This window comes from Gouania willdenowi, chromosome 13, assembly GCF_900634775.1.
Source record: "Gouania willdenowi chromosome 13, fGouWil2.1, whole genome shotgun sequence".
Taxonomy (NCBI): domain Eukaryota; kingdom Metazoa; phylum Chordata; class Actinopteri; order Blenniiformes; family Gobiesocidae; genus Gouania; species Gouania willdenowi.
The window spans coordinates 3,966,873-3,980,353 of NC_041056.1; the positions used below are offsets into that span (position 1 = coordinate 3,966,873).

A 13,481-nucleotide genomic window follows, 5' to 3' on the forward strand; every position below is an offset into this window, starting at 1 on the left:
CATTAGCCTAAATTGACAACCAAACCCCAAAGGTCTCCAATTTGATTAACATAGAGCTCCAAGGATAATTCTTGTAACTGCTATTGATTGGGACCCCCGCCTGCATGGTGTGGAGCACCTTTTGACTCGTGCCGAGGTATATTTGGAAGCCAATTTACTTAAACGGTAACAAGTCGGAACCTTTCTTGGCTTTTTATGAAGCTGTGGCAAGAAAACTGAAACTGTTTACGAGCCAAAGAGAAGCAAAAATAGCCTTGTTATGTTGTTCTCAATGTTTTAGACGCAGCGGATACATATACACTTGTTCAGTGGCCTGAACAGAACTGCAATAAAATGCAGTAGGTTAGTTTGTAATGGAAAAATATCACAAACTGGCTCCAAGTTAACCCACGATGCATTTTCTGGCTGTCAGTTTTCATTCCAGGAAGTTCATTTTGTCTTCTTCTTGAATAATATGTCAAGGTTTCATTTATTCAGACAACTTCTTTCAGGAAATTTACTTTGATTTCCAGATCAGCAGATGCCTCTGAAAAAAACTGGCAGTTGACAGTCAAAACGTGTCAGGAGATCAAAGTAAATTTCCTGAAAAATTTTTCTGAATAAATGAAACCACAACATATTCAAGAAGAAGACAAAATGAACTTGCTGGAATTACTACATGGAAGTCAAGGACACCTCAAAGCAATCAGCAATGGCCTCTGAAGAAGACTGGCAGTTTAAAGTCAAGGTCATGCCAAAGCGATCAGCACAAGCAGAACATGTTATGGTTTGATTTATTCAAACAACTTTTTTCAGGAAATTTGCTTTGATGTCAAGATCAAATCAGTAATTTTACTTTGATCCAAAGATCAAAGCAAATTCTCTGAAAAAAAAGTTGTCTGAATAAATGAAACCTTAACTTATGGTCAGTTTTTCCAAATCGGCACAAAAAACAAAACAAAACAAAAAATTACAATAAAACAACAAAGTAAAAACCAATCACTGACAAATCACCTTATCCATGAGCCTGCTTGCATGGAGGCTCAGGCTGTTGAAGAACATCTTTTTGCTTAGAAGATGCATTTCCTCGATAGTAATGAGCAACGAGGCCACACTCGTACCAATGATGGAGCTGGAAAACAACCGTTAACAGTATTTAATGATAATCATGGAATTATAACCTCAAACAAAAAGCTGAAAGTGTAAATTTAAAAAAAAAAAAGTAGCATTTTTGAGGTAAATTCCCCAGTGTTGTGGTTTACCTGATGGTGTGGTGGTAAAACTTAAGCAGGTTGGACAGCTTGTAAAGCAGGACAGCGCCCGGCTCTGCCACAATGACCTGTTCTATTCGGACCTGAAGGAACGATTATTAACGAGCTGCGTGAACACGTTGGCAAAACATGAATGAACACAGAACACAAGCTGTAAACAGCTGCTAGGACCTGATTACCGTAGGTTCTCACCTTTAGAGGCCTGCAGACACCCTCAGTGATGTGCCCTACCACCTCCTGCTTGTTCTCCTCCACACCTAACACACACACACACACACACAGACACACACACACACAGACACACAGACTCATTGAGAAATGAGAGGAAAAACAGACTTCTGCAGAGTAGCAGTAAAGACTTTCTCACCCATCCATCCTCTATTCCCACAGTTTCAAAGGGGTTGAACATTTCTGGTAAATTTCCACAGGAACTTAAGCTTGAGAATTTTGGCAATATTGAAAAATACTGAATATGAACTAGCTCAATAAAAGCTGCTTGAATTGTTAACTGGTTAAAGTGTGAAAGTGATTACTTGTTAAATTGGTTTTAGACAATTCTTATATGTTCATAAATACACTTCAGCCACTTTAGCTCATTAATCTTTGGTAAAACCTTTAAAAATTCACTTTCGTTTTTGTTAAAAAAAAGTTTCTAAACAGTTTAAAGGTAAAACAATGCATTTAAATGACAAGGGACATTATCTTATTGATGATTTAAAAGTGCACGTATTTCAGGTTGAGGATGAGCTAACTAATGTTTGTAAAGTGTGTGAAATAAAGATTTATAGGAGTCCAATTACTAATTAGAATTAACTGCAAATTAGGAGTAATGTTAAAAGACTATATAATACCCTAATAAATATTGGCATTAATGCAAAATAATACAATTAAAAAAATATATATATATTTCTACGAGGGTTTCAAAATTCCACATTCTCAAAGTTGGAAACTCTCAATGGGAATTAAGGAGAAATTCACATGATTAAAGGTAGGAACTCAGCAGGGATGTTAAATGTAGTTGGGGAAACAAAATTATTTTAGCATCATCTAAAATATCAGTTATTTAAAACTCCCAACTTTGGTTGTTTAGTTCTAAAGCAGACATGAGCAAGTGGCGGCCTGAGGGCCATATGTGGCCCTCGCTATGATTTTGTTTGGTCCCCCAAGGTAAAGGCACAAAATACACAATTGCAGAAAAATGCGCTAAACAAAAATACACACAAAACGACAACAAAAATACACATCATGACTCAAAAAATACACAAATCAAAAACAACAAAGAAACACAAAATGAGAGAAAAGCATATAAAATTACATAGAAATTTACAAAATGACAACAAATGTACATAAAAAAAAAACAGCAAAATTACACAAAAACAAATGACTTGAAAATACAACTTAAAAAAACACACGAAACAACAACAAAAATACATAAGGCAACAATGAAAACACAAAATGAGAGAGAGAAATACACATAGCAACGTAAAATTACATCAATAACACAAAATATGTCAATATACACAAACATAACAAATAAAATCACAAAATGACATCATAGAAAACCCACAAAATGACCCTAACACACAAAATAACACACACACACACAAATACAGTAAATGATCTGACAATACACAAAACAACTTCAAAATCACACAAAATGACGACAAAAACACACAAAACCCCTTTGTTCTTTCCTGTATCAATTAACAGAGTGGCCATTATTATTGATCCATAATTATTGTTATTATGAATCAGACAGTCACATTTTTTTGGCCCCCACTGTAATAACAGTTGCAGACCTCTGTTCTAAAAGAAAACTTCAAACAAGTCCAGTTGCTTCAAACCAATATGAAGCCCCTGCTGGTTTTACTGGGATGACTCCATAGCAGTGAGATTCCTCTCACCTTGTAGAGTGACTAGTTTCAGCAGAGCTTCCAGGTGCTCCATCTCTGAAGCTGTGGCTTGATGCAGCCAGGCCAGCATGTCTCCCACATACCTGAAACAGAAACAAACATGAACCAGGAAGGGTTAATCCCACCTCAGCACAGCTCTATCCAGGTCCTTTAAACAGCAATCAGTCGTAGGACTGTTGGGGTTACATAATGATGGAAAATAGAAAGGTTGAGCTTGTGTGTGTGTTTTTATCAGTGTTAGAGGACTCAGAGAGGTGAGAAAGAACTTAATGTTCTTGCTGCTGATGTCTCCAATCAAGTGGAGGTGATTTGGTGTTCCGCACAGGGCTGGTATTCTGAGAAAGTCTCCCATTTGGCTCCTGGGCACAGTGCGATGATGGGGGAGGAGATGTGCGACACAGGACACAGGAACACACAACACACAGCTAACATCAGCCTTAATAGGGTTTCTAAGTGCTAACCGTGGAAACGGGGGACTAAATCCTATTTCCATCTCCTAGACGTGGAAATGTACAATCATAAATGTGACAAGTTTGTGTTAAACACGTGAGCAAGTGAGCGTTAGCAAACGTCACAAAGGACGACTTCTTCTTCTTCCATTGAAGATCACATCTTTTCTAAAACCTTCAATATTCAAAATCCATTTTCTTCCTTTCGTATAAACATCGTCTACAACTTAGGCACAACATTTCAAGAATAAAGTCATAATGTTACAAGAATAAAGTCAACATTTTATTAGAATAACGTCAAACTATATATATATATATATACAGTAAATATGTCATAATTTTATGATATTAAAATCTTAATATTTCAAGATTAAAGCCATAATTCTATGAAACCAAAATCGTGATTGTTCGAGAATAAAGTTGTAATTTTATCAGAATAAAGCTGTATCTTAAAAAAACTTGACAATTAGGACTTCAATCTCACTAAAATATTACCATTCTATTAAGATACTTTTATTCTCATAAAATTACAACTTTAATCTCGAAATACAACGACTTTAATCTTGAAATATTACAATTATAATCTAATAACATTACGATTTCATTAAGATACAACTTTATTCTCATAAAATTACAACTTTAATCTTGAAATATTACGACTTTAATCTTGAAATATTACGACTTTAATCTTGAAATATTACGACTTTAATCTCGAAATATTAGGACTTTAATCTCAAAATATAACGACTTTAATCTAGTAATATTACGTCTTCAATCTAGAAATATTACAACTTTAATCTAGAAATAGTACGACTTTACTCTCGAAATATCACATCTTTAATCTAAAAATATAATGACTTTAATCTAGAAATATTACGTCTTTAATCTAGAAATATTACGTCTTTATTCTAGAAATATGACTTTACTCTAGAAATATTATGTCTTTAATCTAGAAATATTACGTCTTTAATCTATAAATATAATGACTTTAATCTAGAAATATTATGTCTTTAATCTAGAAATATTACGTCTTTAATCTAGAAATATTACGTCTTTAATCTAGAAATATAATGACTTTAATCTAGAAATATTACGTCTTTATTCTAGAAATATAATGACTTTAATCTAGAAATATTATGTCCTTAATCTAGAAATATTACGTCTTTAATCTAGAAATATTACGTCTTTAATCTAGAAATATAATGTCTTTAATCTAGAAATATAATGGCATTAATCTAGAAATATTATGTCTTTATTCTAGAAATATAATGACTTTAATCTATAAATATAATGACTTTAATCTAGAAATATTACGTCTTTAATCTAGAAATATAACGACTTTAATCTAGAAATATTACGTCTTTAATCTAGAAATATAACGACTTTATTCTCATAAAATTACAACTTTACTCTTGAAGTGTTATGACTTTCATCTTGAAATATTAGGACTTTAACCTTGAAATATTAGGACTTTAACCTTGAAATATTAGGACTTTAATCTCGAAACATTAGGACTTTAATCTCAAAATATTAGGACTTTAATCTTATAAAATTACAATTTCATTAAATTAGGACTTTATTCTCATAAAATTACAACTTTACTCTCGAAATATTACAACTTTAATCTCAAAATATTACGACTTTAATCTCGAAATATTACGACTTTAATCTCGAAATATTACGACTTAAATCTCGAAATATTACGACTTTAATCTCGAAATATTACGACTTAAATCTTGAAATATTACAACTTTATTATCATGAAATCACAACTCTACTCTTAAAGTATTATGACTTTAATCTCATGATGCCCAGATTTTTTATTTGAACTTTAATGTGTCTCTAATACGCAGTCACACGTGATCAAACATGTGTCTGAGGAGGTTGTTTTCATCTATTCACACAATAGTCAACAAGCTGTTGCAGCCTAAAGACGTTTTGCCTTCACCAAACTAACATCACTGCTGTAATTAACCAATGAGGCAAAGCTGTTGGAGACGATAGAAGACATTTTATTTGTGCTGCAGGTTATCACAATGTTTGGTACCATAACAACTAACTTCACTCAACAAATAATTACTGAGTCCTCCTCTAACAGATGGTGCTGGTTTTCTTTGAGCTCACAGTTATTGTTTCTTATTGCATTTAAATGTTGTAGACTTCTGCAACATTTAAAACATTGTCGCAAAGAAACTGTTCATTAGTTCGTTTTTTGGAGTTATTTTTGGTGTTTTTAAGATATTGCATCGCATTGTTATCGCGAGTCCATTATCGGCTATCGTATCGTGAACTTAATGTCACAACATTTGCATCACAAACCGAGAAATTAATTCAGAAATAGGGATTTTTTTCGCTATTAGAATCAATATATTGATCCGGATCCCTTTTCAAAACTTAATGTAATCTTCCATGATGTAATGTCTGTCTTTGATTAAAACTTTGTCAAAATCTGTTTAAGTTCTTTTAAAGTAATTCGGCAAAAAAACAAACCAACCAACAAATGCTAGTGAAAAGGAATGTCAGAACGCATCCTAAATAGTGCATCCATAAAATATTTTACATTATTATGTCCATCTTAACATTATATTTTACTGCTTTTCACACATTTCCAGTTTGCTTGTCAGAGCGTGACCATTAATGGAGGGTGAAGTAACTTCTCAGATAAGCATCATGCATTGCTGAGTTCAGCGTGCACGCTCCGCTCTGTCATATAATATGCTAGAGACGTCTGTCACCACGTAGTGTGTAAACCATAAAGCAGAATAGGGCAACTGGCGGCCCGGGGCCCACATGCGGCCCTCAGTTTAATTTTGTGCAGCCCCCAAAATTACTCACACTTTAAAAATTACAAAAAAAATTGCAAAAGGACAACCAGAATGCACCAATTTACATGAAAAACACGTAAGACATCTGCAAACATACACAAAAATAACTGAAAAATTACTTTGAAATACAAAATAAACAACAAAAACACAAAAGCAGAGAAAAATCAAATCAAATCAAACTTTCATGAGCTTCAGAGGTATGGTTCCCGTCACAGTCATACAGTAGCGGAGCTGTTAAATGTTAAATGAAAGATTACAGACAGTCTTACCAGGTATCAGAATGATTCTTTTCATACATTAAGATGTCGTTAAAAATGTTGAGATGTCAAAACTGTTGTCATGTGCCTTTTAGGGTTCTGTGTCTTACGCAATCTGATCCCAGGTACATTTGCAGTATTGAAAGAAATAACTTGACGTTTATACCAGAAATGCCTCTTTTCTTTAACATAATAAAACTGGAAATATACAGTACTAACTGTAATCTACTTTACTCAAAGTTGATTTTCCAATTCTTCAAAATAGCTTTCATACAGTGTCATTTTAGGACATCCTCATGTCTCAGAGTGAGGTATCATGACTCAGCAAAACCTCCGTCAAATGTCATTTGTCAAAGCAAACCAGAAGTACACATGGCAGAGTAAGTAAGAATTTCCATGCCAATTATCTGAACTCAATTAAAATGTATTTATGATTAAAAAAGCAAAAGTTTTTTCAATTTCAATGGCATCAAAATTGTAGTTAATTATCAATTACACAATTAGAATTAGAATTCATTCCAACCCTGGTGTACTCCGTACTCCGACACTGAGTCAAACATTCATATCCCAAATAAGACGAGACAAGTACTTTGACATTGAAGACCATGTAAAGCAAATTAAGTCATTTTCTTCTAAACACATTAAATAGGTCATAAATGTTTTCCTTAAAACATGTAAAAAGCCATTCAACCATTTATAATGTAATTGTGGAGCTACACTTTACAAACTGTGTTTCAAATTTCTGCGTTCAGGATTTAATGGGTGGGCCAGAAATCATAGCCGCGTTACGTAACAAAGCCATCATTAGCATTAACCCGACCCTGCTGCTGAAGCACACCAAACTTCTGCGGCCTCCAGCGGGCATAATTCGGCCCCTCCCCAAAAACAAACCACATAATGGGACTCGGGGGAATAAAACGCGTCCGCTGGTGCCACATCTTCCATGAAATTAACACTTTTTTTGCACCGCGATTGTGTGTTTTGCCTTTAGCGGGCACAGTTTTGACTCTACCCGGGAGGGAGGCACATATTCGGACGGAGCAGAACTTTCCCCTGACCTCGTTTGGCCCGATCCGAGCAAGGGTTAATACACAGGGACAGGGCCCTTCCCGCATGCCAGCACCTCGAACTAACACGCATTTCAGAGCAGAGAGAAGTGCTTGTTTTTCCATGATTTTGAGACTTAATTTTACATACTTAGATTTTTTTCATCTTTCAAACTTGGCTCAGTGGTCAATGACACATGTGTCTTTGGTGTGACAAACTCATGACACATTTATTTCTGCTTTACACAGACTTTAATGAGTTATTTACCTCAGAGGGTCGTGTGAATGCATCTCTATGGGGCGGGGGGTCCCCCCGGGGCCTCCACGGGTCAAGGCGTCAATGAAGCCTCGCACCACGGCACACCTGCGCGCAGTCCCAAACTCATCCAGCGTGTACCTGCCCCCAAAAAACAAAGAGGAGCCTCATGGGAAAAAGCCACAGGCATGTCGCTGTTGTTGTGCAGAGCGTGTTGTGGTCAGTTGCTAGGATCAACAGTGTCTTCAGATTTTTTTCCAAAAAGGAAACAGTTTGAGGTGGTTCTGTTGACTTGGCGGTGGCAGTTAGTGAGGCAGACTAAACAGGAGATAGTGCTGCTTTTTGGAATGCTGGTGTTCACGTCTCTCAGCCTCAACATACACATCTGACCTTGGAGCGTGCGGACAGGTGCTTTTCCAAAAAATGTAGTACAGACATAATTATAATGTCTCTGTAATGTTTTTGGCAGTTTACATGCTGTGTTTTCATGCACTTATTGACACAAAACTCAGTTTCCTAGCCTTAATCAAAGTAAAAAAATCTTAGTTTCTTATTTTAAAACTGCGTGAACTGTGTGATGACACAAGTGTAAACAAACTTTGTGTCTGTGACTTTCTGCTTTACTTGTAAAGGACAGGTCTGTCCTGTAAGGCCTCCATGGCCTGAGTCAACACTGGGCTGATGTCACACGTCTCCTGTGCCAGGCCTCGGCACTCGTCTACAGAGGAAAGTAAAACAAAAATGAAATGGCTTAGACTCCTTCTTCTGGGTTTGCTTGAATAATAAAAGTGATTGTTTTTATAGGCGAACATGCAAAAAAAGAGCATTTTCCTCAAATATAAAAAAAAAAATAAAGATTTTAATGTAAGAAATGTATAAACTAAACTAGACACTTCATAATCAATTGCAATGTACGCAAAGAAATAATAGGTCAACTTCTGTCAGCAGAGAATTCAAGTAAAGAGAACCAATATCTTATCGTTAAACCAGTGGTTCTTAACCTTTTCAGGCCACAACCCCCAAAATAAAGGTGCCAGAGACCAGGGACCCCCACTGTACCTAAAGGTGATTGAATAATATCCACTGTTATCCAGGTTTTTTTTTTTTTTTTTTTATTTGTGCCATAGTATATAGTCATCTTAAAGATTTGAATCCTTGTTTCAATCAGAAATAAAATGGGTTATAAGTGACCAAAAATGCTGGAAAAGGTGGTGAAATGGGATTTTAAAACCACAGAAAATGGCTAAAAGTTGCAAATTAGAGTGGGCAAAAACAGACAGAAAAAGTGGTAAAAAGGGTTGAAAAGTGTCAATATTGGCTTAAAAGTGGCAGAATAATTTTTAAAATTAGAAACAATCAGTTTTAACTGTAAAATAATGTGGTTAAATTGATAAAAAAAAAAGCATGAATTATGGTGAAAAAGGTTAAAAGTGACAAAAATAGTTAAACATGTGACATTAGGTGGAAAAGTGGTGGAAAGGGTTTATAAGTGCTGAAGAAAAAAAATGTGCAGAAAAGGCATTGAAGTTTGATGGAGAAGAAGTGGCAGAAGTTGGAGTAATGAAGCAAAAATGCATTAAAAAGGAGCAAAAATATGGCAAGAAAAAGTAAAAATAGGTTAAAATGTGGCAAGTTTGGTGTAGCTGCAGAAAAGTGGTAAATAAGGTGGTGAGATAGGGTGCTAAAAACTACAGAAATTGGTTAAAAGTTGCAAACTAGAGTGGCCAAAACAGACAGACAAAATGGAAAAAAAAGTTAAAAGTGTCAAGCTATTGGCTTAAAAGTGGCAGAATTTGGAGTAATGTAATTTCAAATGTACGAACAATTGGTTTGAATTGGCAATTAATAACAGTAATGTAGCAAAAATGCATTACAAGGGGCAAAAATATAGCAAGAAACAGTGATGTTTGGGGCAGTTGCAGAAAAATGGTAAAAATGACCAAAATAAGCTCAAATTGTTCTGAAAATTCTTAGTTTCTTGAAGGCATATGGCGACCCCCTTCCAGTGTCTCACAGCCCCAAATGGGGTCCTGACCCAAGGTTGAGAACCCCTGCTTTAAACGAAAGACTTTACATCTAAAACAATTATAGAGTTGCTCTATTTTGTGAATTCACGGTTACAAAATGATTGTGTTAATATGATCTCAACTCAGGTCTTAGGAGAACCTCAGAGAGCTTTTCTGGCATCAATAGGGCCACATTTAAGCACCGTCATAAGGAGGCGCCAATGTTATAAATGTATCCCCTTTGCCCTGTAATCTTTTTTTTTTTTAACTTGATGATGTCAACCATTCTTGTAGGAATGAGTTCGTGGCGAGCCCTCCGTGCACTCATCCTGGTCACAGGTGTACTGTACTTACTCTGAGCCCAGCGATAAAGCTGCTCATACGACGTCTCCTGTAACACAGCCATCTGCTCCATGATCTCTAACCTAGAAAAAAAAACACAATGAGTCAAGACCACCCATTACATATTCAGGACCTGCTGTCTGCTGTCAGACTCAAACACAAAAAACCAATGTCATTGTTATTCCTACACTTACTGTACTTAAAGGGATCCTCCACTCTTTTTACAAATGTGGCCTAATGTCCTTATTAGAAGATCTACGCCCAACAAAACGAATTATTTTGAACCATATTCATTTTTATTAACTTTTTTAAAATGGGACTACTTTACCAGGTGCACCGCCATGTTGAAATGACGTCATTGATGTCGCCAATCGCCCCTTTTAGTCCATTGAGTTCTATAGGAGGTGAAGCCTTCAGTATCATTTAGCAGCTTTTTCAGTCAAAATGACAACTTGTGCTGCTTTGAATGCCTCTAAAAATCAGTAAAAGTTAAAAATGTCGATGTAAACCTCTTTTGATTACCGAAATTTGATAAACAAAAAAATCTGTGAGCGCAGGGGCGACACTCCCTCAGCTCACGGATTTTTGTTAATCAAATTTCTGTAAATAAAAGAGGTTTACATCAAATTGTTTTTAACTTTTACTGATTTTTAGAGCAACCCAAAGCAGCACAAGTTGTCATTTTGACTGAAAAAGCTGCTAAATGATCCTAAATACTTCACCTCCTATAGAACTCAATGGACTGAAAGGGGCGATACGCGTCATCAATGACGTCAGACTCTCAAACAGTAAACTAGGCCCATTTTAAAAAGATAATAAGATGAATATGGTGCAAAATAATGCATTTTGCTAGGCATAGATCTTCTAATAAGGACATTTCAAAGATTTTAGGCCACATTTGTAAAAACAGCGGATGATCCCTTTAAAGAGATTCAATACTCTCTATGTGTGCATGAACCACATTGTTAGGACAAACTGATGAACAAACACCTTACCCTGCAGTTTGTTGGTTTGTCCGCAGCAATATTTTCACCTCCTCGTGGATGTTCTTCACCCGAGTGAGAGCTTTAAAAAAGTCCTGAAATAAATGAGAGCACAAAAAACAGAGTGGTAATGTCAGAGCACATCGGAAAACGCACAGAAATATGAAAATCTCACAAAAATCTCTGCCCAAAACCACAAAAGCTGTCTTCAAAATGACACACTTACGTACTATACTCTACAAACGTAGAGTATAGTAAGGGGCCAAGTAGCACGTTAGTGTGAGTAGTAAGTTAGTACGAGTAGTACGTTACTGTGAGTAGTACGTTAGTACGAGTAGTACGTTACTGTGAGTAGTACGTTAGTATGAGTAGCACGTTAGTACGAGTAGCACGTTAGTGTGAGTGGCACGTTAGTACGTTAGTACGAGTAGTACGTTAGTGCGAGTAGCACGTTAGTGTAAGTGGCACGTTAGTACGTTAGTACGAGTAGTACGCTAGTGTGAGTAGTACGTTAGTGCGAGAAGTACGTTAGGGCGAGAAGTACATTAGTACGAGAAGTACGTTAGGGCGAGAAGTACGTTACCTCACGTACAACTCGCACTGAAATTAGAATGGTTATGGTGATCTACAACCTGTGCGTCAAACTCATGGCCCGCGGGGCCAAGTCCGGCCCTTTGGAGCCTCCAATTATGATTCTGATTCTGTATTTGGCCCCTGAACTAAAATGAGTTTGACACCCCTGATCTACACCTTCCTCAGACACAGTTGATGACCGAGATGACTGTTACCTCGGTGATGGGAGCATCCCGGGGCCCTCGCAGTGTAGCCGTTTCCTCAGGAGATAACTGGAACTTGGTGAGAAAGGCCTGCACGACCTGTGCTCTCACCTCCAGGCGTTGACTGAGAAAGGGATAAAGAACACATCACCACCAGCAACTGCTTGTTTCTCTACAGCAGAACTTCTCAAACTCTTTTTTGAGCCAATTGAAAAAAATCCCAAGGCACGCCACCCACCCTAAATATTAAAAAATGAAACTTTGAAGCCTATATTAACAATATACAGTGATTCTTATCAAAATGTCTTAAATAAGAATCAAATAAACACAAAGAAAAATGTTTTTATGAGCTTTCATATTTGGTCTTCCTCATGAAAAGTGCAATTAACAATCTGGAGTGATTCTGAGAAGTATTTTTAATAGGAATCAAACAACAACAAAAACATCTATTGTGATTTTTCACGTTTCCTTTTTCAAATAAAAAATGCAATTAACAATATACAGTTATTCTTATCAAAGTGTCTTTCATATTTTGCATACACGGGAGGGATAAAAGTAAGTTAGAAAACACACACAAACATAACATTAAATATGATTAGAACTACAACTGAACTTTATTGGGTTGAATATTGCTTTGTTTCATATAATGTGTTTTTCTTACATTATATAACTTCATATCTAAAATAAATATATTTTTATATATCAATAATAATAATAACAACAATAATAATACATATAAAATACATTTCATAATATAATTGTTCTGTATTGTATTTTCTATTGCAACAAAATTTCAACAAAATGGATAAAAAAAGAAACCTTTATTAAAAAAGGTAAAAATTGTGAATGTTCTTCTTTAAAAACTCCTAAAAAAACAACAAAATGTGCAATCATATTTCATAACAGTAATAATAAAGTTCTTTGAGTGCAGAAAAAAATAGATTTTTTGATTTTTCATGCACTGTAAATACTGTAAATAATTACCTTTAAAAACCAATGAAAGTGCAGTGAACTGAGTGTAATGTTGCAGCTCCTACAGCAGATGGCGATCACACTCCTCACATAGAAACCATAGGGTGAGAGGACAGGGTGGGACACAGTGTGAGGAGGAAGATATCATTATCGTGTGCTCCTCACAGAGAACCGGTATCCCAGGGTGACGAAAAAGGAGGCCGAGCTGAATATGGGCCAGAATTAGAGACTATCAATAACCGCACAATGATCGCTATCAGTGTCACTGTAAGAGTCCCCAACACAAAGGGCGCCATGGAAACCATCCTCGGTCTAAAAGGGATCCCAGTCAAAGAGTCCTCCTTTTCTTTTTGTTTTTATTTGCATCTTTTCGTCCAAACGACGGTGACAAATTTACACAGAGACA

At 35.9% G+C, this 13,481-nt stretch overlaps 1 protein-coding gene across 3 annotated transcripts in view; it reads right to left on the reverse strand.

Moving 5' to 3' along the window:
• The window catches only part of cog6 (component of oligomeric golgi complex 6), a 61,801-nt gene that overhangs the window by 33,543 nt on the left and 14,777 nt on the right, over positions 1 to 13,481 (reverse strand). For all 3 annotated transcript variants that reach the window (XR_003675372.1, XM_028464873.1, XM_028464872.1), the window contains exons 5-13: positions 12,116 to 12,227; positions 11,340 to 11,422; positions 10,357 to 10,427; positions 8,621 to 8,714; positions 8,009 to 8,137; positions 3,155 to 3,246; positions 1,443 to 1,507; positions 1,242 to 1,333; positions 994 to 1,111 (exon numbers count right to left, since the gene is read on the reverse strand). Coding sequence is in view for 2 of the 3 variants with exons in the window: in XM_028464873.1 (XP_028320674.1) it covers positions 994 to 1,111; positions 1,242 to 1,333; positions 1,443 to 1,507; positions 3,155 to 3,246; positions 8,009 to 8,137; positions 8,621 to 8,714; positions 10,357 to 10,427; positions 11,340 to 11,422; positions 12,116 to 12,227 (856 nt within the window). In the remaining variant the exon portion in view is untranslated. The remainder of the gene's footprint in view (positions 1 to 993; positions 1,112 to 1,241; positions 1,334 to 1,442; positions 1,508 to 3,154; positions 3,247 to 8,008; positions 8,138 to 8,620; positions 8,715 to 10,356; positions 10,428 to 11,339; positions 11,423 to 12,115; positions 12,228 to 13,481) is intronic.